Source organism: Callorhinchus milii, unplaced genomic scaffold, assembly GCF_018977255.1.
Source record: "Callorhinchus milii isolate IMCB2004 unplaced genomic scaffold, IMCB_Cmil_1.0 Scaffold4, whole genome shotgun sequence".
Taxonomy (NCBI): domain Eukaryota; kingdom Metazoa; phylum Chordata; class Chondrichthyes; order Chimaeriformes; family Callorhinchidae; genus Callorhinchus; species Callorhinchus milii.
In genome coordinates, this window is record NW_024704745.1 from 3,865,904 (window position 1) to 3,889,812 (window position 23,909).

Genomic DNA, 23,909 nt, shown 5'->3' on the forward strand with positions numbered 1-23,909 from the left:
CAATACATACTTTATACAGTGCCTTTCACATTGGGAGCTTGACAATTCTGGCTGGGCACCGGCACTAAGAGTGAGAGCAGTGAGAAGGGAAAGATGACCGAAAAGCATGGTCAAAGAAGTTTTGAGACGTACATTGAAAGAGGAGGGAGGCAGCAAGTCAGAGGCATCTGAGAATAGAGATCCAGAGAGCGGGTGCCAAGAAGCTGAAAGTCCGTCTGCCGAGGGTGGGGCAGATCAAGTGGGGGACGTGGAGTAGGTCAGTGCAGCCGAACGAATGGAACGACCGAGTTAGTAGGGGTGAAGGTCGGTGTGGGGGTAGGGGGAGGGATAGAGATAGAGTAGGGGCAAGGCCTCGGAGGGGTGTAAAGTTGAGAATGAGCACCTTGAACACGATCCGCTGGGGGATGGGGAGCTGAGCAAAGATATGGGGGTGATAGGCTCGCAGGCTCTGGTGCAGGAGAAGACACGGGCTGCAGCCTGTGCAGCGGGAGAGTTGGGGAGTGCACAGTGTTAGTTGGCATAGTCGAGGCCGGTTGTAATAAATGAGGGTCTCGGTTGCCCAGGTTGATAAGAGGTAGTGGTGGAGGTGTCTAATAGAAGGAAGGTGCCCTCTGACACGTCTCTTTTTAAGTCCAATAAGCCCAATAAAAATCACTCGTCACTTACCATCATTACCCAGGCAACGAAGAGGCCCAAACGTCACCTCGCTTTCTGCCACGACATCCACTGCATTCTCCAAGGATCGCAGACCGCTGCACACCTGTTCAGACACAGAATGGTGTTAAATACAACAGCTTTTATTAATGATAATAATTGACCAGTTGATCAAAACTGGTGGGGTCCTGTAGCTTAGTGGTCAGAGGACTCGCCTCACAAGCGAGAGGACCTGGGTTCGATTCCCGGCAGGGCAAAACGTTGAGTAAGTTTCCTTACTCCACACGCCTCAGCTTACCTAGCAGGAACCCGGTCATTAGGCGATTGGCAGATCGCTTTTCCTGGGGTAATAATCCCTCCAAAATAAGAGGTAATAGTTTGGTCATTCAATCCACACCTGTTTGTGGCACACTGCTGTGCGCAATTGGCTGCTGCGTTTTGCCCACAAAACAAAACAATCATTTTATAGTATATTCTGTGAAGCACTTTGATACGTCTCGAAGATTAGGTGGTGATGTTGAACACGATAAGTAAAGACTGATAGAATGATTCAATGGGCTGTGGTCACATGTGTATTCTCAATCGCACAATAACAGAGCTAAATTCAAGTGCCTGTCTGACCGACCAGAAATATGTGGACAAACATGATCTTGTAGACTTTCAGAGTCTGGGCTTGCGCATACCTATGCCTGATAATCTCTGGAGTTAGGTAAACAGGGTGCATCCCTCAGGGAGGGAATTTGGAATGCTCAGTCTTGTCCGGATACACTTACCCACATCAGAAACCCTTCTGACAAGAAAAAACTCTCATCGTCATACATACTGGTTTGCATGTGGCATTGTTGGTTTCTAAGCAGATCTGAGCCTTGCAGTGTAAGTAGCAGAAAGGCATCTGAACGACCGAAAACATTTTCAGACTGAATCTCGCTGAGGTGGAGTTTCCGTTTTCAAGTACCATCGCCTGTGTCTCTGGAACTGGGCACCTGAGAGGAGAAAAGGGGAAAAGGGACAAGTTACAGGGGAAAACATTGGCAAATATTGTGGGAAACAGGACATCCGCAAAACTGGAAAAATTTACCATCCTTTGCTCCAGTCGACCTTCTGTGTTTGATTGCTCGTTGGTCACTTTGGGCTTTCTATCCCTTTCCTATCCTACCGCTTTGAAACGCTGATGCGTTTCATATCAAAGGTGTCATATCAAATACAAGCATAATTATTAATAAAATTATTTTTAAATTTGGAGTCCTGTAGGGTATTGGTTAGAGGACTCGCCTCGCAAGCAAGAGGACCCGGGTTTGGACCCGGGTTTCGCGGGGCGAAACCTTAGCCAAATTTCCTTGCTCCACGCACACACCTCTGTTTACCTAGCAGGAAGTTATAACAACAAGTGATAAGGAGCTACATCAAATGCAAGGATTATTATGATGATTATATTGTTCTCCCGAAGCCGTGCGTCTTACCTGTTTCGAATCAGAGCATGTGTGACCTCATTGACTGAATCATTGGCCGGGGATGTCCAGCACTCTGCCAAGACCAGCCTGGCCCTGCTGTCCGAAGCCTCGGTGGACAGATGAACGACCAACTCCTTGTTCGATGTCAGGATGGAATCATTCGCCAGCGGTCGGTTCCCACTGAAGATCTGAACGTGGGTCACGTAATTCCCCCAACCGTGCACATCCATTACGTTCATCCTTTGAACAAAAGGTTCCAGCCGTTAAAGTGCTTCGCTGCCTGAAATCTAAACCTTGAAAGGCATGAGGGAGCAGTGGGGATGGAGGTCGTTCGGGAGAGCGGAATAGGAGGGACGCGGCTTGTGCAGTGTATAAACACCGGCAAAGACTGGTATGGCCGAGTGGCTCGTTTCAGTGCTGCAACATCCTATGTAACTCCAGCGCCCTCGCCTCGCAAGGGAGAGGACCCGGGTTCGATTCCCGGGGTGTATGAAATCCTAGACAAGTTTCCTTATTCCACACAACTCTGTTTAGCTAACAGTTAGTAGCAACCCGGTTGTTGGTCGATTAGCGGAACGCTTTCTGGAGGTAATAATACCCCAAAAATTGTTCACCCAATCCACAACTGCTGTGTGACTGCTGTGTTTTGCCCACAAAGTACACGGTCGATTCACTTTACAGTATTTCCTGTGAAGTGCTTGGTGACGTCTCAACGACGTGATAGGGCACTATGTCAAATGCAAGGATTATTAGTCTCATTATTATGAGGATGGAGGAGGTCATTAGGTGCTGTAGTTTCTATGTGGTATGATGGCGGCGTGAATATAGCGGCATAAAAAGAGGGGAATGTTTCGATGACACAGAAACCCAAAGTGCGCAAATTTAGCTTTCCCCACGTAACCTCGCAATGTCTGTAGTGGGGTAAGATGTACAGCATTTCATACCCCGTTAGGCACAAGGAATGCATTACGAAATGTTGCAAACTTCGCCCCGTTCATGTGCATCAGAGTTCCTCATGTCTGCATAAAACCTACTGAGATGGGGCAGCGTGAGCAGACCAGGCCAACCCATAACAATGCAACTCGGTTGATAATTCCACTGGACATTTAAGCCCATTTGACCTCCCCTCTTCCCTCCTACCCAACTCGCCCCCTGCCCTTCATAGTATCAAGCTGTCTATTGAACCATGCCTGGTACCATGTTTTGGAACTCTCTCCCTCAATCCCTCTGCCCCCTCTTTTAGATCACGACTGTCGACCGTGCTTACGGTCATCTCCGCCCTCCTCCCAGCGCGGCATTGTGCTTTACCTCTTCTGGTTGTCGTTAGCAGACAAGAGGTTGTTGTCAAACATGCACATCACAGGCACCTGGAGGTCACCGCCAGCAGATGAGGCGTCCGAGGAAGGAGCGTTATGCAGTGTGGTTCTTACCACTGTGTGGGTGCCATTCTGCAATTAACACACGTCAGCGACGTGAGTAAACCCGGAATAATACATGCTGAACAATACCTTTCGCCCAGAAAATACACAGTCAATTCACTTGCTGGCGAAAGGTTCATTGACCTGAAATGTTAGCTCACTGTGTTCTCTCCATAGATGCTGCCTGACTTGGTGAGTGTTCCCAGCGACTTCTGATTTCATTTCACTTTCCACTGTACTCTGTGAAGCGCGTTGAGACGTCTCGAAGATGGGATATGGCGCTACACCAAATGCAAGGATTATTATTTATTTTACCAACCCGTCCGCACCCTCTGATTGGCGGGCAAAGCCCTGCTCCATGCCCCCTCCCCCCTCCCACCGCCCTGCCCGCCCACCATTGGCAGACCGGCCTTCAGCCTTTCTGCCCCGATCCTCTGGAACTCCATCCCGAATCCTTCCACCTTGCCCCCACCCTTGCCTCCTTCAAGGCGCATCTGAGTACCCTCCTCTTTGACAGTGCTTTCAGCCACACTCCCACCTCTACTTTCCCGACCCTCCAATCCTCTTGATCCCAATCCCCAGGTCGGGTGCAAACCAGTAACTGTCCAGCACCTTGGGACATCCTTCCAATATGGAAGGCACGAGATAAAGTTGTTGCTGGGAAGGGTGGGTGAAGCCTGGACGCTGGGACTCATTTCAGAAACATCTTGATGCTGTGATGGGAGAACAGTAGGGGTGGGTGTCACATACATGACATTCCTACTTGGGAGAAAGTCCCACAATGTCCCGCAATAGGTCATGAAGCGAGCTCTTTACCTGGAGGATAGCTGGCCTCGACACAGGGATAAAGCCCCCGATAGAAAGTAGGGTCAAAATTCTGTTTGAAACAAAGCTGCTTACGTCTGATAACCGAGTGGCACAATCGGTCCATTCCACTCTGAGGGCCACGTGGGTCAGGTTAGCGACGCTGTGGTTGCACGGCGGCTCCCCCAGATACAGAGAGGATTCGGGGATGTCCATCTCCTCCAGCCACCATCTCGGCACCGAGACCGAAATCTCGTGGGCTTTGCAGGTCACCGTCACCGATCCCACGACCAGTTTCGCAGCAGCTGGCTCGGACGCCGAGGTCTTCGTGCCCGGCAGTGAGGGAGGAGCAGAAGGTTCTGCGGAAATAGCTTGTTAGTTCTACACCATTCTTTAGTTCTGACCATTATTTTTGTCTGACACATGTCAGACCCAGAGGTTAAGAGTATCCAAACCACACTGAGAATCCCTTGCATCCCACCTGCACATTGGAATTTCAGATAGTTGGAATGGATTGCACTCTCCCTCTCCCTGGAGGGACACATCCTGCTTACCTAATTCCGGAAAGTATTAGGCACAGGTTGGCAAGGCTTGGGGGGGACCCCAGAGTGTGCGCTGGGGTAACTGCTGGAGTCTAACCAGCTAAAACTGCTTAGCTTGCCATTGAGAGCACAGGCAAGGTTCCCAATGCTGTCCAGCTAGGACCACCCGACCCATTAGGACTTTGGCTTGCAGGGTTAACAGGAGCTGAGTGGGATGACTCCTGGCCTCCAGTGACTGGTCTGCCCTCCCCAGGTCCTGCCAATGAGCCAGGCCGGGGCTGTGCTGTCATGCGCAGTGCCCCGGAAATACTGCGGACCCAGCCGGCTCATGAACAAGACTATCGAGACCGCCACAGAGGGCTGCCTCGACTCTGACACTCCGCTGCCCGATATGTCATGTCGGAGTAAGTTCAGCTCCAAGGAAACTCGGCGAAATTCCTCTCCCTCGTGCAGGAAGGGACACGAGCTGAGGAGCTCTGAATGGTGCGCGGCTTGTGAAGGGAAGAGGCGGATAGTCCAGCCAGCAGGGAGTTGACGTAATCTTGCTTGTCTGCGGCTCCTTTCTGTGTGCCACATCGGCGGAAATGTTTCTTGGCCCTGCCCTGTTACCTGTTGTCACGCTGAGCTCTCTGGCCGCGCTCTCCTGCTCGCACGCTCCGGAGGTGACGCTGACCGTGTACTCCGTGCCCGGCTCCAATCCTGACACCGCCCACTCCAGCTCGGGGGTTTGTGTCTGGCTCACCGCCCTGCTGCTCGCTGACACCCGCACGGTAAAAGTTCGCTCTTCCCTGGTGTCTGTCGTCCAAGTGACTAGAAACCCTCTGCTGGTGACAGCGGACGCTGTCAGGTTTACAACCGGGGATGGAGCTGCGGGGAAAGACCAGCGAATTAATGAAATGGGCGCTCAGCGCAGGGCAGGACAGGGCAGGACAGCTAGGATGGGCAGCTCAATTTCTAGTGTGAAGAGCAGAGTCTAGCACCCTCTACCCCCCGACAATAGTATGTGACAGAAAAATGGGTTGATATTATAATATATAATATAATAATCCTTGCACTTGATATCGCGCCTTAGCACGTCTTTGCGACGTCTCAAAGCGCTTCAGCTTCACAGAATGTAATGTAAAGCAAACTGACTGTATATTTTGTGGGCGAAATGCGGCAGCCAATTACGCACAGCTGTGTCTCACAAGCAGCCGTGGATTGAGTGACCAAATTATTATAATTTTTTATTTGGAAGGGATTATTACCCCAGGAAACGCGATCCGCCAATCAACTAACAGTTGGCTTCCTCCTTACCGCTAGGTAAACAGAGGAATGTGGAGTAAGGAAACTTGTCCAAGGTTGCGTCCTGCCTGGAATCGAACCCAGGTTCACTTGTGAGGCGAGCGCTCTAACCACTGAGCTACAGGACTCCACGTGAAACAAGCGCTCGTTTGAATCCTCAAACATTTGATTCGGAGGCGAAAGCGCTACCAACTGGCTGACACACAAATGTTAGGTGGACGCAATGAAACTAAATGCCAGTCCTCACGAATGGGGGGGATAACAGCAATAATAATAATAATAATAATCCTTGCATTTGATATAGCGCTTGTAACAAGATACAATGCACATCATTACTTACAGCACGGAGGCACCTCTGTATATGGAAAGGTGGCTTGGAATCCAAATTTGTTCAGGTAGACGGTCATTGTAGAGACAGGTTCAGCGTTGGATGCTCTGGCTGTGCTGCTACCTGGAGTGGGTTCTGTCCAAGTATACATTTGACAACATTAGGTGGCTGTTTACAGGACTGGCTAGCAAGGAATAATAATAATAATAATAATAATAGTTGCATTTGATATATCGCCTTATCACGTCATTGAAACATCTCAAAGTGTTTCATGGGATATACTCGAGTGCTCCAACCAACACGCTACAGGACTCCACAAACTCTACGAATCCAGAGGACACCCGCTCTCACATCAGTCAATAGTAGCTGCTGCGTCAATCATGAGGTGGATGGGTTATTGTGAGATTCTATCACACATTTGTTAACTAGGAGTGCTGTAGCATAATGGTTAGAGCACTCGCCTCGCAAGCAAGAGGACCTGGGTTCGATTCCTGGATGGAAAGATTCCTTACCCCACACGCCTTTGTTTACCAAGCAGTAAGTAGGAACCCGGTTGTTAGTCAATTGGGGGATCGCTTTCTGGGGGTAATAATCCCTTAAAAAACATATATATATATGTATATGAATATAAAAAATTTGGTGATTCAATCCACGACTGTTTGTGGGACACCGCTGTGCGCAAATGGCTGCCGCGTTTCTCCCACAAAATATACCGTACATTCTGTGAAGCACTTTGAGACGCCTCGAAGAGGTGAAAAGGCGCTCTATCAAATGTAAGGGTTATTATTATCATTATTATTATTATTTTCAATATAGATCTTAACTTATTTGTCTGTGTCGATCCTATCACAACGTAAATATCCCGAGCCCTGCCCTGTTACCTGTTGTCACGCTGACCTCTCTGGCTGCGCTCTCCTGCTCGCACGCTCCGGAGGTGACGCTGACCGTGTACTCCGTGCCCGGCTCCAGTCCTGACGCCGCCCACTCCAGCTCGGGGGTTTGTGTCTGGATCACCTCCCTGCCGCTCGCTGACACCCGCACGGTAAAGGTTTGCTCTTCCCTGGTGTCTGTCGTCCAAGTGACTAGAAACCCTCTGCTGGTGACAGCGGACGCTGTCAGGTTTACAACCAGGGACGGAGCTGCGGGGAAAGACCAGCAGGTTAATGAAATGGGCGCTCAGGGCAACACAGCATGATGCCACGGTCATCCCAATCACATGAGAAGGGCAGATGAAGAAGACCCTTTGGCCCATCTAAACTCATCCTTCCAGAATACCTGCCCTCCGACCCTCCCAATACAGCATCGAGCTGTTTCTGAAATGAATCCACTATCACGGCCAATGCACTTTACAGAATATTTTGTGAAGTGCTTTGAGACGTCTCAAAGACGTGATGAGGTGCTATATCAAATGCAAGGATTATTAATAAATATATATATATGATAAAGCACGTACAGCAGGGAGGCTCTTCGGTGTATGGGAAGCCGATGGGGAACCTGGAAGTGTTGGGGTAGATGGTCAGAGTGGAGACTAGACTTGACCTTCTCGGGCCCGACGCACCAGTTACAGCCTCCATTGTGATTTCTGCCCAAAACAAAAACAAAATGGGTTAATTTACCCCCGAACTCATGCTTATTATTTATTAGAATTATTAGGATTATTATTGAGTCTAACACAGCACCTTTCAAGCTGGGAGGACATCTCAAAGCTTTCACTGTGAGGTTGAGTGACCTCGTATTTACTGGGCCAACGGACACAACAGCCAATCTGCGAACAGCAATGTCCCCTCAAATAGCCGCGAAGTGAATAACTAAATTTTATTTGGGAGATTGTTGGCCAGGACACCGGGAGAGAGAGAAACTCCCTTCTCATTTCGAGTAGCGCCGCGCGATCTTTAACGTCCACTCGAACGGTCAGACGGGAACCTCGGTTTAACGTCTCAACCGAAGGACGGCACCTCCGACAATGCAGCACACACCGCCATTGGAATACGAGCGTAGACTCTAGGAGTTCCACGTAGTCTGCATCCATACAATTGTTTTACGAACGTTTTCTTTACCTCTTAATTTGCATAATTCATTTTAATCTCTTAATTAATCTTAATCTCTTAGTTTATATTACATTCGATTCATTTCTTAATTTCCTTTTCGACCGGGCCTTCGGTTTCCCTTTCCCTGCAAACCTCCTGAATCCCAATCCCCAGCCCGGGTCCAAATCCCTGATCCCCCCCCCCTCCCCAGCCTGGATCCAAATCCAGCGCCTTGGGACGTCCTCCCCACGCGAAAGGAGCTGCGTAAATGTAACTTGTTGTCGCTGAACATCGAACGTCAATCGCTCAATCTTCCTCAACGCTGTACTCTTTCTTACCCGTTGTTACGATCACTTCTGTAGCCGCGCTCTCCTGCTCGCACGCTCCGGAGGTGACGCTGACCGTGTACTCCGTGCCCGGCTCCAGTCCTGACGCCGCCCACTCCAGCTCGGGGGTTTGTGTCTGGCTCACCGCCCTGCCGCTCGCTGACACCCGCACGGTAAAGGTTTGCTCTTCCCTGGTGTCTGTCGTCCAAGTGACTAGAAACCCTCTGCTGGTGACAGCGGACGCTGTCAGGTTTACAACCAGGGACGGAGCTGCGGAAGACAAGGAGTTGTAAAAAGGAAGGCTTGTGTTTATACAGATGTGGAGTCCTGCAGCTCAGTGGTTAGAGCACTTGACTCGCAAGCGAGAGGACCTGGGTTTGATTCCCCGGGCGGGGCGAAACCTTGAGTAAGTTCCCTTACTCTTCACGCCTCTGTTTAAGTAGCAGTAAGTAGGAACCCGGTTGTTAGTCAATCGGTTTTCCGGAGGTAATAATCCTTTAAAAAAGATTCAATTAAAAAGGATAATAATAAGTTGGTCACTCAATCCACGGCTGTCTGAGGGAGACACTACTGTGCACAATTGGCTGCCGCGTTTCGCCCGCAAAACATACAGTCAATACTTGACAATATATTCTGTGAAGCGCTTTGAGACGTCTCGAAGATGTGATAAGGCGCTGTATCAAATGCAAGGATTATCAAGGATTGTTAAACACTGTGCTGGAGCGTCAGCCCACACCTTGGGTTCAAGACCCCACTTGAGACTTGATGCCGCAACCTTCTGACCCAGCAAGGAGAGCGCTACCGATGAAGCCAGGCTGAGACAGACGTCTGGATGAGCAGCAAGAATGTCCGTGTAAACACAATCACTGGAACTTACAGCATGCGGAGTCAAAGCCAGCTGGGAACCTGGAGCTATTCAGGTAGATAGTCATGGTGGAAACAAAGCCAGTGCTCGACAATCTGGAGCTGGAGATGGATGTGAGGTGACTCACGAAGGTTTCTGTCAAGAAAATAAAATCAGAGAGTTTTACTGGTCATTTACAAACCAACAAATGTTCACACAATCACAAGAGAGTGGAGTTTTGTGGCGTGTTGGTTGGAACACTCGCCTCGCAAGCGAGAGGACCCGGGTTCGATTCCCGGGCAAGGCGAAACCTTAGGCAAGTTTCCTTACTCCACACGCTTCTGTTTACCCACAGTAAGTAGGAACCCGGTTGTTAGTTGATTGGCAGATTGCTTTTTTGGGTATAATAATCCCATAAGAAAAATTTGGTCGCTCAATCCATGACTGCTGTGCGCAATTGGCTGCTGCATTTCGCCCACAAAGTATACAGCATATTCTGTGAAGTGCTTTGAGACGTCTCAACGATGTGATAAGGCGCTATATCCAATACAAGGATTATTATTCCAATGTAGCGTTGAAGGAAACACTGCATTGTTGGAGGTGCCATAACATGACCATCTGAACTGACTGCAAGGTGACATACTTGGCAATGGAATGTAGGAATGGAGACAGCCCTCTGTGACGTTCTCTAGTCCGGTTCCTGAGCCAGGAGGATTTGTAGTATCCCAGGGCACTGCTGATGACAGCACAGCCCAGCCTGGCTCATCGGCAAGACTTGGAAGGGCAGAGCAGTCAATGGGGGCAGAGAGTCATTCTAGACCCCTTTACCACCCATTTGGGCTTTGGCTCGTAAGGTGCTGAGCGGGAAGCTTCGCCCAGTGTTCATCACATTGCTTTGGATTGGCACTGGATCTCTTCCCTCATTGCTCCCACTGAGAACTCCCAACATCAGCTACAACCAGGCGTCGCCTACCGGTCGATCACCGCTCGGTGGCGCTGTCGAAAGTGGTCAAAAAGACCAGAGGAAGGAGCAATAGAATTGTATAAATATTTAGCCCCATTGAGAACGAAACCAGATTCACAAAGTATTTCATGTATCTGGAAATAAAAATATAAACGTTTCTGTTTAAACCGCAGTAAATCCTGCATCGGTCCTTCTTGTTTTTATTGAGCACATGTGAGATGTCTCCTCGCGGCGATCGACCAGTTGGAGGCCCCCGAGCTACACCGTCACTCGGGAATCCCGTAGTGTAGTGGTTAGAGCACTCGCCTTGCGAGCGAGAGGACCCAGGTTCGATTCCCAGGCAGAGCGAAACCTTAGGCAAGTTTCCTTATCTTCCCAAATCTCTGTTCACCTACTAGTAAGTGGGACACCGTTTGTTAGTCGATTGGTGGATCGTTTTCCAGGGGTGATAATCCCTCAAAAACAAATTGGTCACTCAATCCACGACTGTGGGACAGTGCTATGCACAATTGGCTGTCACGTTTTGCCCACACAATGCACGGTCAATTTACTTTACATTATATTCTGTGAAGATCTTTGAGACGTCGCGAAGACATGATAAGGCGCTACATCAAATGCAAGGATTATTATGATTATTTTCACACAGAGGCTGCCATGTATACTCTCTGTGGCAACTCACCAAATCATGTGCCGAATTTGAGATAGTGCCTTTGACATCCAAATCTCTCAAAATGCTTAGCGGCAATTACTTTCACGATTTGTGGCGATTTGTAGGTAAACATAGCAGACAATTTGCATACAGCAGTGAGGTCCCGCAAAAGCTATGCTGCATTCTCCTATGTTGCCAAAGGGATCTTTGGTGTCAGCCTCAACAGGAAGATGGGACTACAGTTTAAGATATCAGCTGAAGGATGGCACCTCTGACAATGTAGAGCTGCTGACAAAGCATCTTAGGTTCCCCAACATATCTAATTAGTTGTTCTGTTCGGTTACCTGCTCCTGTGAACCCAGCAAGCCAAAGCGCTGACAGGTAAGGTGGTCCTAGTGGGAAAGCTTGCCAGACAGTGCCATCGATGGCAATTATGCGGTTTTAGCTGGTTTGACTCCAGCAGTTACCCCCAACGCACACTCTGGGGTCTGTCCCCAAGCCTTGGTTCTTGTCAACCTGCGCCTAATACTTTCTGGAATCAGGTAGGCAGGATGCATCCCTCTGGGAAGAGAGAGAGAGAGTGTGCATCCCATTCCAACAATCTATCTCTGGGTTTTCCATGTGTAGGTGGGATGCATGGAATTCCCAGTTTGGTTTGGAGACTCTTAAGCACGGTGATGGGTTTGTGCATGTGTCAGACGTCTGACCAAAACATTTCTTTTTTCCCTTGTTACCTGTTGTCACGCTGAGCTCTCTGGCCGCGCTCTCCTGCTCGCACGCTCCAGAGGTGACGCTGACCGTGTACTCCGTGCCCGGCTCCAGTCCTGACGCCGCCCACTCCAGCTCGGGGGTTTGTGTCTGGATCACCTCCCTGCCGCTCGCTGACACCCGCACGGTAAAGGTTTGCTCTTCCCTGGTGTCTGTCGTCCAAGTGATTAGAAACCCTCTGCTGGTGACAGCGGATGCTGTCAGGTTTACAACCGGGGACGGAGCTGCGGGGAAAGACCAGCGAGTTAATGAATTGGACGCTCAGGGCAGGACAGGGCAGGGCAGGACAGGCAGGACAGGGCAGGACAACTAGGATGAGCAGCTCAGACATCTCAAAGTGCTTCACGGAATATACCGTAAAGAGAATTGACTGTATATTTTGTGGGTGAAGCGCGGAAGCCATTAGCCCACAGCAGTGTCCCACAAACAGCCATGGAGTGAATGATCTAATTTGTTTTAAAAAATTGGGAGGGGTGGGAGGGGGGGTAACATAACCTCCGGAAATCAATCCTCGGGAATATAACAAGCGGTTTCCTACTTGCTGCTAGATAAACACACAATTGGAGTAAGGAAACTTGCCTAAGGTTTGGCCCCGTCCAGGAATCAAACCCAGGTCCTCTCACTTGCATGGCAAGTGCTTTTGGGACTCCAATCTTATTCCCAATATATACATCATGCTGAACTTCCAGCTGTGCTGTTGTTCCAATCGAGGGAACAGCTGACGAATGACAGACTCAAGAGCTTCCCTCTATTTTGTAGAGCTGGGCTCAAATATTCATCTGGAATGGTCCGCTTTCAGAGACCATCTCAAAACGACAGGACCCGTGAAGGGCTGCTGTTCATTACCAGTGGTTCACGTTTGCACCTCACTCACCACAGGATCTGTCAGGTTGAGGTAAGACAGGAGGAAAATGACTCCGTGGTATTGAGTTTGATGACACCTTGCTTATCTCAGTGTAAGGCGTGGAACTAGTGGGCAGCCCTCCAGGTGGGAGAATTTTGAGACCTGGCACTTTGAGGCCACATTTGAGGCTTGTGGCCACATTTTTTCTCATTTTTCACGTTCTTTCAAATTGTGACACAATAATTAGAATTTNAAAATACTCGCCCTTACAATTGATCACAGGATTTCCTGTAAAGTGTAGTGACTATGTATTTAAAGGTTTCGTCCCGCCCGGGATTCGAACCCTTGCAAGGCGAACGGGCGAAGCTCTACGCTATGGGACTCTGATTAAATAAGATTAAATAGACTATTACATACAGCATGGAGGCACGTATAAGTATGGGAAGCCGGGTGGAAATCTGGACGTGTTTAAGTAGACGGTCATAGTAGAGACAAGGCCATTCTTGGACGTTCTCTGGCTGGAGGGAACAGCATTGGCTGCAGATTCTGCAATAAATATACAGGAGGCTTTAGATGCGGTTATACGATTCAACAAGTGGGAGAGACTAAATATACTTATTGCACTTCAAACAAGATTGAGGCCAGGACTCTGGAACTATTTTTTTGGACAGTCGGACACATGCGGAAACCCATCAACCACAGCAATAACAAAAGTACATTTGTATAGCGCCTTTCACTGTGCTTAACAGTATCCAAAACAAACTGAGAATTCCATCCGTCCCACCTGCACATGGAAACTCCAGCGATAGATTGTTGGAATGATATGCGAACATTTTCCCTGGACGGATGCATCCTGCTTACCTAATTCCGGAAAGTATTAGGCGCATGTTGGAAAGATGTAAGACTTAAGGACCCCAGAGTGTGCGTGGGGGTAACTGCTGGAGGCTAACCAGCTAAACCCACATGGCTTGTCACTGTCTGCACTAGTTGAATAAACAGCTCAATACTGCAAAATTATTCAACAATAACAAATTTATCTAGCGCTTTCTACATCGGGAGGACATCCCAAAGCGCTGGATCCAGGAAGGGCTAGGATTAAAGCTGATATCGGAGATGAAAGGATATAGCTGTGAGGAGAGGCTGAAGAGCATTAAAACTCTTCCCATTGGCACAGAGAACATTGGAGAGTAAGGTGATAGAGGATTTAAGATTATGAAGGTGAATGCAGAAACCCGATTGCACACAGCAATGTTTCACAAACGAATGACCAATTTTATCTGGAGGGTTGTTGGCCAGGACACTGGGAGAGAAACTATCTTTTTTTTTTTGAGTAGTGCCATTAACAATGCAAACCACCCTCCCCCACTCCACCAACCTCCACCCCACCACCCACCATTTTACTGAAATGTCATCTTAGACTATGTGAGTTCAAGTCCAGCTGTGGGGTTTGAACCCACAACCTTCTGCCTCAGAGGCAAGAGCGCTAACCACTGATTTGCTGTGAGAGCAGCCAAATGGGGGACATTTCACGGAGAATTGGACAACAGAGGAAGGAGATCTAAGGGGACGGTGATAGAATTGGGATTAATCCAAGAAGCCAGGCTTCTTGGAGGAACATAACCCAGGCACAAAATAATGGGTTTAGATAGCTTCCTACTGTGTCATTGATACCTATGGTTTCTCAATGAGCCAAAGGGCTTTCTTCATCAGTAAACAATGTATAAGAATGTACGAATTTGCTAGACGAAGCAAGACTGAGGTCCATCGAGTTCGCTGTCCACCATCCTGGCATGTCATGTCCCAAACAATATACTGTATCCCGAGAAATTAATCAATCTAATTTGCTCTTGAAAGAATTGACACTTTCTGCTTCCTCCGTCTCCCGAGGGAGACTGTTCCACACGATTACTACTCCCTCACTGAGGCAGTGTTTCCGCAGATTTGTTTTGAATTATCCCCTCCCGCTTTCAATCACAGGCCGTGTCTTCTGGTTGTAGTGTTCTGGGCAGGACAGAAGAGCTTGTCATGGTCTACGTTATCTATAATCCCTTTAGAAACTTAAAGACCGTAATCATATCGTCCAGAAGTTTTGCATCCACATCGGCGGAAGTGTTTCTCGACCCTGCCCTGTTACCTGTTGTTACGCTGAGTTCTCTGGCCGCGCTCTCCTGCTCGCACGCTCCGGAGGTGACGCTGACCGTGTACTCCGTGCCCGGCTCCAATCCTGACACCGCCCACTCCAGCTCGGGGGTTTGTGTCTGGCTCACCGCCCTGCCGCTCGCTGACACCCGCACGGTAAAAGTTCGCTCTTCCTTGGTGTCTGTCGTCCAAGTGACTAGAAACCCTCTGCTGGTGACAGCGGACGCTGTCAGGTTTACAACCGGGGATGGAGCTGCGGGGAAAGACGAGTGAGTTAATGAAATGGGCGCTCAGCGCAGGGCAGGGCAGGGCAGCTCAGTCAGGAGCGTGAAGAATACAGCGTCAGAGGGAGTTCCCTTTACTACGTGACAATATTGAGCAAAACAGACATATGGCGTGCCATGCGATATTTATCACCAGTGACGGTCATCACTTCAGGTGCTATAACCACAATTTCCACCTTGAACTGCAGTCACAACATCTGAGCATTTCTGGGGAGTTTCAGGGTGGCTCGAAAATACCTCCTACCCACCCCCCAACTGGGACCTAAGGACGTATTGGTTAGCACAATCGTTCCACAAGCGAGAGGACCCAGGTTTGATTCCCGAGCGGGGTGAAACCTTAAGCAAGTTTCTTCACTCCACACGCCTCTGTTTACCTAGCAGTAAGTAGGAACCTGGTTGTTAGTCGATTGGCGGATTGCTTCCTGGGGGTAATAATCCCTGATAATCCAGAATATAAATAATAATAATAATTTTTTTAAGGGATTACCACCGGAAAGAAGCAACTCAATCCACGACTGTTTGTGGTCGCTGCTGTGCTCAATTGGCTGCTGCGTTTCACCCACAAAATACACAGTCAATTCACTTTACTGTATATTCTGTGAAGGGCGTTGAAATGCCCTAACAATGTGAGAAGGCGCTAAATCAAATGCAAGGATTATTATTATTTTAATAATAATAATTATTATCTTAATAATAATAATCCTTGCATTTGTTACAGGCTTTCACATTGGGAGGATGTCCCAGAGTGTTTTACAGGATTTCATGTGCAACAGAGTATTTGTGTTTGTAAATACGCAGTAAATAAATACTAAGTAAATAAATACCCAGTGTTTGCAAATACCCAAAAACTCAGTTTGGCTACAAATACAACAATACAAGACCCTGAAAACAAACCCAATACATAAATCAGATTCTGTGACAGTTGCACAGAAACAGAGTTGAGGAGAGGTAGACAGACAGGTCACGTACTGCAGCCTTGTTCAGGTGGAGCAAAAGCTGGAGACCTTTTCAATTCAATGAGGGCTGAGGTAATCCCATCCTTGCTAGATCGTGTTGTCTTAGAAGGCGGGACTGTTGTGCTTACATCTGCGAAAGAGAAAGACAAGGATGATCTGGCCAAACCCCTTTGCCTGAGACGGATTAAATACAAACGGTAGAGTCTCAGAGACCCAAATTCCAGCTACTCTTACCATGCAGCACCTTTTTTTAAAACCATAATAATATTAATAATAATAATAGTCCTTCCATTTGATACAGCGCTTTCCACGCACAGAGGGCGTCTCAAAATGCTTCACAGGATTTACTGCAAAGTGTAGCGAATGCGTGTTTTCCATGCAAACGCGGCAGCCAATTTGCAAACGGCAAAGTCCCACAAATGGCCAATTTCATCTGGTGGTATTCTTTTGGGGGGCGGGTGGGTGGGGGTCAGCCGGGTGTCTGACACATGCCGAAATCAATTACCGTACTCAAGAATATCCAAACCAAACTGAGATTTCCATGCATCCCACCGACACATGGAAATCCCCGAGATAGATTGTTGGAATGGATTGCGCACTCTCTCCCTGGAGGAACGCATCCTATTTACCTAATTCCGGAAAGTATTAGGCGCAGGATGGCAAGAGTCAAGGCTTGGGGGTTGGGCTGAGGAGGTGTTGTTGACAAGGACACCGGGAGAAACTCCTCTTTACAGATTGCGCCACAGGATCTTTAATCTCTACCTGAACAGGCAATACAGGGAACTTTAGTTTTGAAGTCTGATCCAAGGGTCGGCATCTCTGTCAATGCAGTGCTCCCACCAGGACTGTACTGGAGAGTTCAAAGTTTTGATGCGGGGCTTTTTGCATTCCAGCTTTAAGGTGGTGGAAAGTTGTGGAAATTGTGGAAAGTCCTTCAAATCATGTCTCGTTCCCCCATTGTACACGTACACACACACACACACACACACACACACAGAAAGCTACGCACTCTCTAGGGGTGAAATCAATAAGTACTTTTTCACATAAAGGGTAGTGGAAATCTGGAACGCTCTCTGGATCCATTAAAACTTTCAGCACTGAGATGGATAGATATTTGTCAGGTCAGGGTATCAGGGTATATGGGGGAAGGGCGGGTAATTGGAGTTGAGGTACAGATCTAATAGAATGGCGAAACAGGCTCGTGGGGCTGAATGGCCTACATTGCATTGGCACGTTGCCCAAATACACTTCTATGTTTCTCTAGTGAAAGGATCTAAAATAAGGATCATGTACTAAAGCAGTGTATTAGGGCAACACCTTAAACCCTAACCCTAAATAATCCTTGCATTTGATATACAATACAAAATTACATTTGCATCGCACCTTTCACGTCGGGAGGATGTCCCAAGGCGCTGGACAGTCGGGGATTTGGACCTGAGTAGGGTGGGGGAGATTGGGTTAAGGGATCCGGAGGGCAGGGGAGATAGGAGGGTGGCCGAAGTCACGATCTAAATGGAGGGTCTTGAGACATTCTTTGAAGGAAGCAAGGGAGGGAGAGAGGCAAAAGGAAACTAGGATGGAGTTCCAAAGGCTGGGGGCGGACAGGCTGAAGGCCCGATCGCCGATGGTGAGGTGGTGTAGGCAGGAGCCTGCTGCCAATATGGAGCGGACAGGTTGATAAGGGGTTACCAGATCACGGAGGTAGGAAGGGGCAAGGCCGTGGAGGGCCTTGAATGCGAGGATGAGGATTTTGAACTCTCTCCCCTGGGGGATGGGGAGCCAGTGGAGCCGGGCGAGGCTGGGATTATAGCCCCTAATCACGCCACTGAATATACTGTAAAGTGAATTGACTGTGTGTTTTGTGGGTGAAACTCTGCAGCCAATTCCGCAGAGCAGTGTCCCTCAAACAGTCCTGGGTTGAATGACCATTTTTTGGGGGGGAGGGATTTTTACCCCCAGAAAGCGATCCGCCAACCGACCAAGCCTTCTCCTGTGCTGTAAGTGACTGCGGATCTGTTATCTCTGTGAATACTGACCTGTGCATTCCCTGCCTCTGCTGGAAGGCTGCCTGACTGTGAAACCCTCCTGGCACGTGCAGTTGTGAGAACCGTCTGTGTTCACACACCTCGCTCCCCCCGAGCACGAGTTCAGGGCCACTTCGTCACATTCGTTGACGTCTGCGGATCAGATCAGGCGGATCAAGAATCAGCAAACAGGTTCTCCCCTGGCACCAAAAGGTGTGTTTGTGGGTGTGTGCCCCCGCGCGTGTGTGTGTGTGTATATGAGTGGGTGGGTGGGGATGTAAGGCGGTGTTAGTTATGTAACAGAGAGTCTCATTTGTGATATTTCTTAATGGGTTCCTTAATGACAAAGTGTCGGAATAGGGTTCCCATGGGCCGGGGGACGGTGGTGGGGAGGGGGGAATCAAAATGACGGTGGTGACAACGACGACAAAAACCTGCAGTTATACGGTGCGTTTCACAGGATAGCGTCTCGGAGCTCTGTACAGTGGAGGTTGGATGGCGAGCAAGAGAGAAGGGGGAGTGAGAGGCGACCGTAGGCGCGGGAGAAGAGCGGGATTTAAAAATAGATGGACGGTGCAGCGAGGAGCGGTGGACATCACCAGGAGGTCCAGAGATTAGGGCATAGTGGCTCGTGGAACGACATGATGAACGTCTACTTAATGGAATCAATCATTATCATCGTCTTCATTCCACCTCCACCCCCCAATGCCCCCCCACACTCCCCACCCCTCGATTGGAGGGGTTCATAGAGGGAATGGCAGGAAAGAAAAGAGTGAAGCTGGGACGCGACAACTCGTTCCAGGGCCTCGGAAAGGAACGGGAGTTTGGAAGTGGGGCGATAGCTGGCGAGTAGTGATGGATCCAGGGAAGGTGTTTTGAGGATTTGGGTGATGACAGCTATTTTATAGGGGTGGGAACAGTGTCAGTGGATAAGGAGAGGTTGATGATGTCCGTTAAAAGAGGGGCCAGGAGGTGGAGATAGGACGTAAAGAGAGGGGTGGGGAATGGAGTCGAGGGAGCAGGTGGTGGGCTTCATTTTTGAGATGATGGAGGTGCCTGCCTTAATAGCAAACTGAGAGTTCCAGGCATCCCACCTACACATGGAAATCCCAGAGTTAGATTATTAGAATTGAATGCGCACTCTCTCCCTGGAGGGACACATCCTGCTTACCTAATTCTGGAGAGTATTAGGCACAGGTTGGCAAGAGCCAAGGCTTGGGGACCCCAGCGTGTGCGTTGGGATATCTGCTGAAGTCTAACCAGCTAAAACCACATAGGTTGTCATCGAGAGCACTGTCTGTCAAGCTGTCCCGCTGCTGGTCCAGCTGGGACCGCTGTACCCGTTAGGGCTGTGGTTTGCAGGGTTAACAGGAGCTGAGTGGCGTTGTCACCACTGCATCTTAACACAGCATCAGGCTTTAATGCATCACAAACATACCTCCCCCACCACCCGGGTCATTGTGTACCTTCGGCCTCCAACTGGCAAACTTCGGCCACAGTTATCAGAAGCTTCTGGAGGTTCTTGGTCACGTTGGTCAGCGAAACGGGAGGTCGGGTGCCCAGCAGGAGCCTGGAGCGTGTCTTGTGCGTGCTGTCCCATTGTGTCTCAATGTGGTACACGGAGGCGTTCAGGGGATACAAGGCACCGGTCACCTGAGGAAAGGGCAGGTGTCATACAGCTGGCCAAGTAGCAAACCAATAGATGCAATCACACATGAGGGATCATTCAGCAGCTTAGCACGTCAAGGGCTAAACCTTCAGTTCTTATGCCCCTGACCTCTGGACTGCCTCCTTCGACCGTTCCATCTTCCATCTCCCACGCTCCCCATTTTCTGGACAGTGAAGGACAGTGAAGGATCTGCACCTGAGCTGAAGGTTGGAATCAAGAGGTGTGGAGAGCAAGGGAGGGTGGAGGTGGGAAGATGACCAAAGGCCCGCTCAAAGAGGACGGTCTTGAGACGGGCCTCGAAGGAGGCAAGGGAGGGGGCGAGTCGGACGGGCTCCACCATGGAGTTCCAGAGGGTAGGGGCAGAAAGGCTGAAAGCCTCACCGCCGATGGTGGAGCGGTTAGGGAGTGAGCGGACAGGTTGGTAAAGTTTTAATAGGTCGCAGAGGTTGGGAGGTGCAAGACCATGGCACACAGCAGTCCTCACAATTCAAACCTTTTTTTTTTTGAAAGTCAGTGGGTGTCTGACACACACGGAAACCCATCACAATGTTTATAAGGATCTCCGAACCGGACTGAGAGTTCCATATATGTATGTCACCTACACATGGAAATGTCCCTGTGTCTGGAATGGAATGCGCACTCTCTCCCTGGAGGGACGCACCTTGCTTACCTAATTCCTGAGAATATCAAGCTATGTGGGTTCTCGCTGGTTAGTCTCCACACCTGCAGAGCGAGAACCCACATAGCTTGCCATTGGAAACATTGCTTTGGCGAGCTTTCCTGTAGCTAGGAGCCATGAGGATTTTGGTTTGCAGGGATTAACAGGAGCCGAGTGGGAAGACAACCCTGCTCCCAGTGACACAATTGAACAAGTACGCACTGAAATAACATGAAATGAACCGTTTACTCACCACTGAGTGCAGAAATCTTAGGTGGTTCATGAGGTCCAGCTCTGCCTTCTCTCTAACGTCTTGCTTGATTTCAATCAGCAGGTGGAAGTAACCTTCTGCCACTGTAAGAGTCAAGTCGAGACATGCAACAATAAAAAATAAAAAAACCGTTGCTTTTGACTCAGCGACCGTAACGTTCGAACGTCCCAAAGTGATTTACAAGCAATTGTAATTAAACGTGACAACTAATTTTTGGGGGCGCAATTTTTTTTTTTTTTGAATCGTTTTAAAGAAAGATGCCACAATCAAGGGACCGAAGAAGGAATTGTACTCGGGTCCTCTCGCTTGCGAGGCGAGTGCTCTAACCCGTACTCTACAGGACTCGACTACAAAGCTTGTAGATGACATCTCTGGGTGTGAACTCTACTGCTAAAATAAAATAGCCCAGTGTTACCTGCTGGAATGGGCGAGGTGCACACTGATTCTCCTCTGAAGTTGCAGCACTTGTGCAGGTCTGGGCAGTCAGTGTCCCACCAGCACGTGTGGTTGGACCCACCACTGTCTTCGGTTGGACACTTCCCCGGATGTGAAGCGAAAACAGTAACCTTGTCTGAGGCTGAAGGAAATTAATGATAGTGACAATAATATTTTGCTTATTTGATACAACCCGTCTGTAACATCAAAAAGGTCTCAAAGCACTTCACAGGGAATTGCTGTCAAGTGCCGTGTCTGTACAAATAGTAAACGTTAACAGCAACAACTTGCGTCCTCTCTGCCCAGCCGCCCCCACCATCGGCTGTCGGGCCTTCAGCCTCTCTGTTTCCTCTGGTGGGGGAATCCAGAACAAGGATAATCTTAAAATTACAGTTAGGCCAACTCTCCTGCTCTCTCCGCTCGGCGGACTTCACATCTCTCATCCTGCCCACCCCATCATCGTCAGTCGGGCCTTTATACGTTCTGCCCCTGCTTCCTGGAACTCCACCAGGAGTGTCCCTTCAGGTTCACCCCTTCCCTGAACTCCTTCAAGGTCCATCTCAAGACCATCCTCATTGACCGTGCTTTTGGTCATTTTAGACATGAAGCTGTAACCATGTCATCTGTAGCGGCAAAGTTGATTTGTCACTGCAAATCTGTGTGTGTGTGTGTGTGTGTGCACCCGCAGGGTGGGGGGGAGGGATGTCAAATATCTAATGATCAACTAGTGACTAATCTCCCAGGGGAGGGTTCAGCTGGGTGTGGGTCGGTAAGTGGAATCTCTTTGCGACTGGGCTGGTACGAAGATAACATGCCTGGCAATGGAATGTCGAAATCAAGGCCACCTTCTGTGGCAGTCTTGGTAGTCCGGTCCCTAAGCCAGGTAGGTCCGCAGTATTCCAGTATTCCAGGGCACTGCTGATGACAGCACAGCCCAGCCCGGCTCATTGGCAGGACCTGGAAGAGCAGTCACTGGGAGCAGCTTCTCACTCCGCTCCTGTTATCCCCTGTAAGCCCTTTGGCGAGTAGGGTGGTCCTAGCTGGAATCAGTGGGAAACTTGTCTCTGCTCTCAATGACACGCAATGCGGTTTTAGCTGATTAGACTCTAGCAGTCACCCCAATCAACGCACACTCTGGGCTCCCCAAGCCTTAGCTCTTGTCAATCTGTGACTAATACTCTCCAGAGTTAGGTGAGCGGGGTTTGTCCCACTGGGGAGAGATAGCGCCTTCTGTTCCAAACAGGGGAAATTTCTGTGTGAAGCTGGATCTTGGTAGTTTGGCCCAGACGCTCTTAACAACAACAACAAGATTCCATTTATTGAGCGCCTTTCACGTCGGGAGGACGTCCCAAGGCGCTGTACAGTTGGGTCAGGACCCGAGCAAGGGGGAAATGGTCAGGGTGAGGGGAGGGAAGGGAGGGAGGGAGCGAGGAGGGGGTAGAGATTTGAGAGGGGAGCTGAAGGCATGGTCAAAGAGAAAGGTCTTGAGACCGGCCTTGAAGGAGGAAAGGGAGGAGGCAGAGTAGCGATGGTGGGCGTCAGTCCACCCGGCTGAACCGCCAGAAAAAAAAGGTCTTTAGGCAGTGGAGTTAAATGGGTAGCTCTCACTGAGAGCCAGCCAGACAGCAGGGGCCGAACGAATAAATGTTAACAAAGCTTGCATTCGGTACAGCGCCTTTCACATCAGGAGGATGTCTCAAGCTCCCTACTCGTCTCAAGTAACGCCGCAGGATCTTTAATGTCCACCCAAACAGTCAGACTGAACCTGGGTTTAACGGCTCATCCAATCGCCTGCACCTCCGACAATGCAGGGCTCCCCCTCCCCACCCGCCCTCGCCCCCCACTCCCCCACCACCACCCCCAACCCCACCCCACAGACACAGGCACACACCCACACCTTGGGCATTGCATTGGAGCATCAGCCAAGGTTGTGCGAGTTCAAAGCCCCTACGTGGACCTTGAACTCACAACCTTTTGACTCCGAAGCAAGAGTGCCACCGACTGATCTAGGCTGACACACAAATGCCCCCCACCACGCTCCCCTCCCACTCCCACACCCCCACCCTCAACACACACACACCACCCCACACCCTTCCTCCATCTACGTTGCAGTTTTATAATCATAATAACAAGCCCTGCATTTGATACAACACCTCATCACGTCTTCGAGGTGTTTCAAGCCCTTCACGGAATATACTGTAAAACAGATTGACTGTATAGCCTGTGGGCGAAACCCGGCAGCCGATTGCGCGCAGCAAGTGTCCCACGACCACATCCTGTACTCACGCAGCACACAGTGATGTCCAAGCTGCTCATAGCCTTGGCAACAGTCCACTCGGCTCTCCATGACTTCGACGTCAGTCGTTCGCTGCAGGGTCCTGTAGACCAGCTTCGGGCAGACCTTCCATGGGCACCAACCCCCACAGGAGTTGTAGGTGGTGAAGGACTTCTGATAGGTCACCGTCCTGGTGACGTTCACCTTCATGGAGCGCTGGCATAAGTTGAAGGAGTATCGAGAGAGTCCATTGTCTGAGACCGAAGGAGGGAGGGAGATGAGGGAAGGAGGAAGG

The 23,909-nt window shown here is 49.6% G+C and overlaps 1 protein-coding gene across 1 annotated transcript; it reads right to left on the reverse strand.

The window, feature by feature from the left end:
* Positions 1 to 1,432: 1,432 nt before the first annotated feature.
* umodl1 (uromodulin-like 1) lies at positions 1,433 to 23,824 on the reverse strand. Its single transcript, XM_042333997.1, has 18 exons — positions 23,626 to 23,824; positions 20,887 to 20,987; positions 19,773 to 19,959; positions 18,319 to 18,459; positions 16,296 to 16,412; positions 15,038 to 15,295; positions 13,321 to 13,449; positions 12,026 to 12,283; positions 9,712 to 9,834; positions 8,847 to 9,104; positions 7,935 to 8,063; positions 7,363 to 7,620; positions 6,494 to 6,616; positions 5,479 to 5,736; positions 4,340 to 4,686; positions 3,414 to 3,553; positions 2,115 to 2,345; positions 1,433 to 1,637 (listed from the first exon to the last, which is right to left on the reverse strand). Exons 1-18 carry the CDS (start codon positions 23,822 to 23,824, stop codon positions 1,433 to 1,435), a joined length of 3,462 nt encoding a protein of 1,153 aa, XP_042189931.1.
* Positions 23,825 to 23,909: the final 85 nt, after the last annotated feature.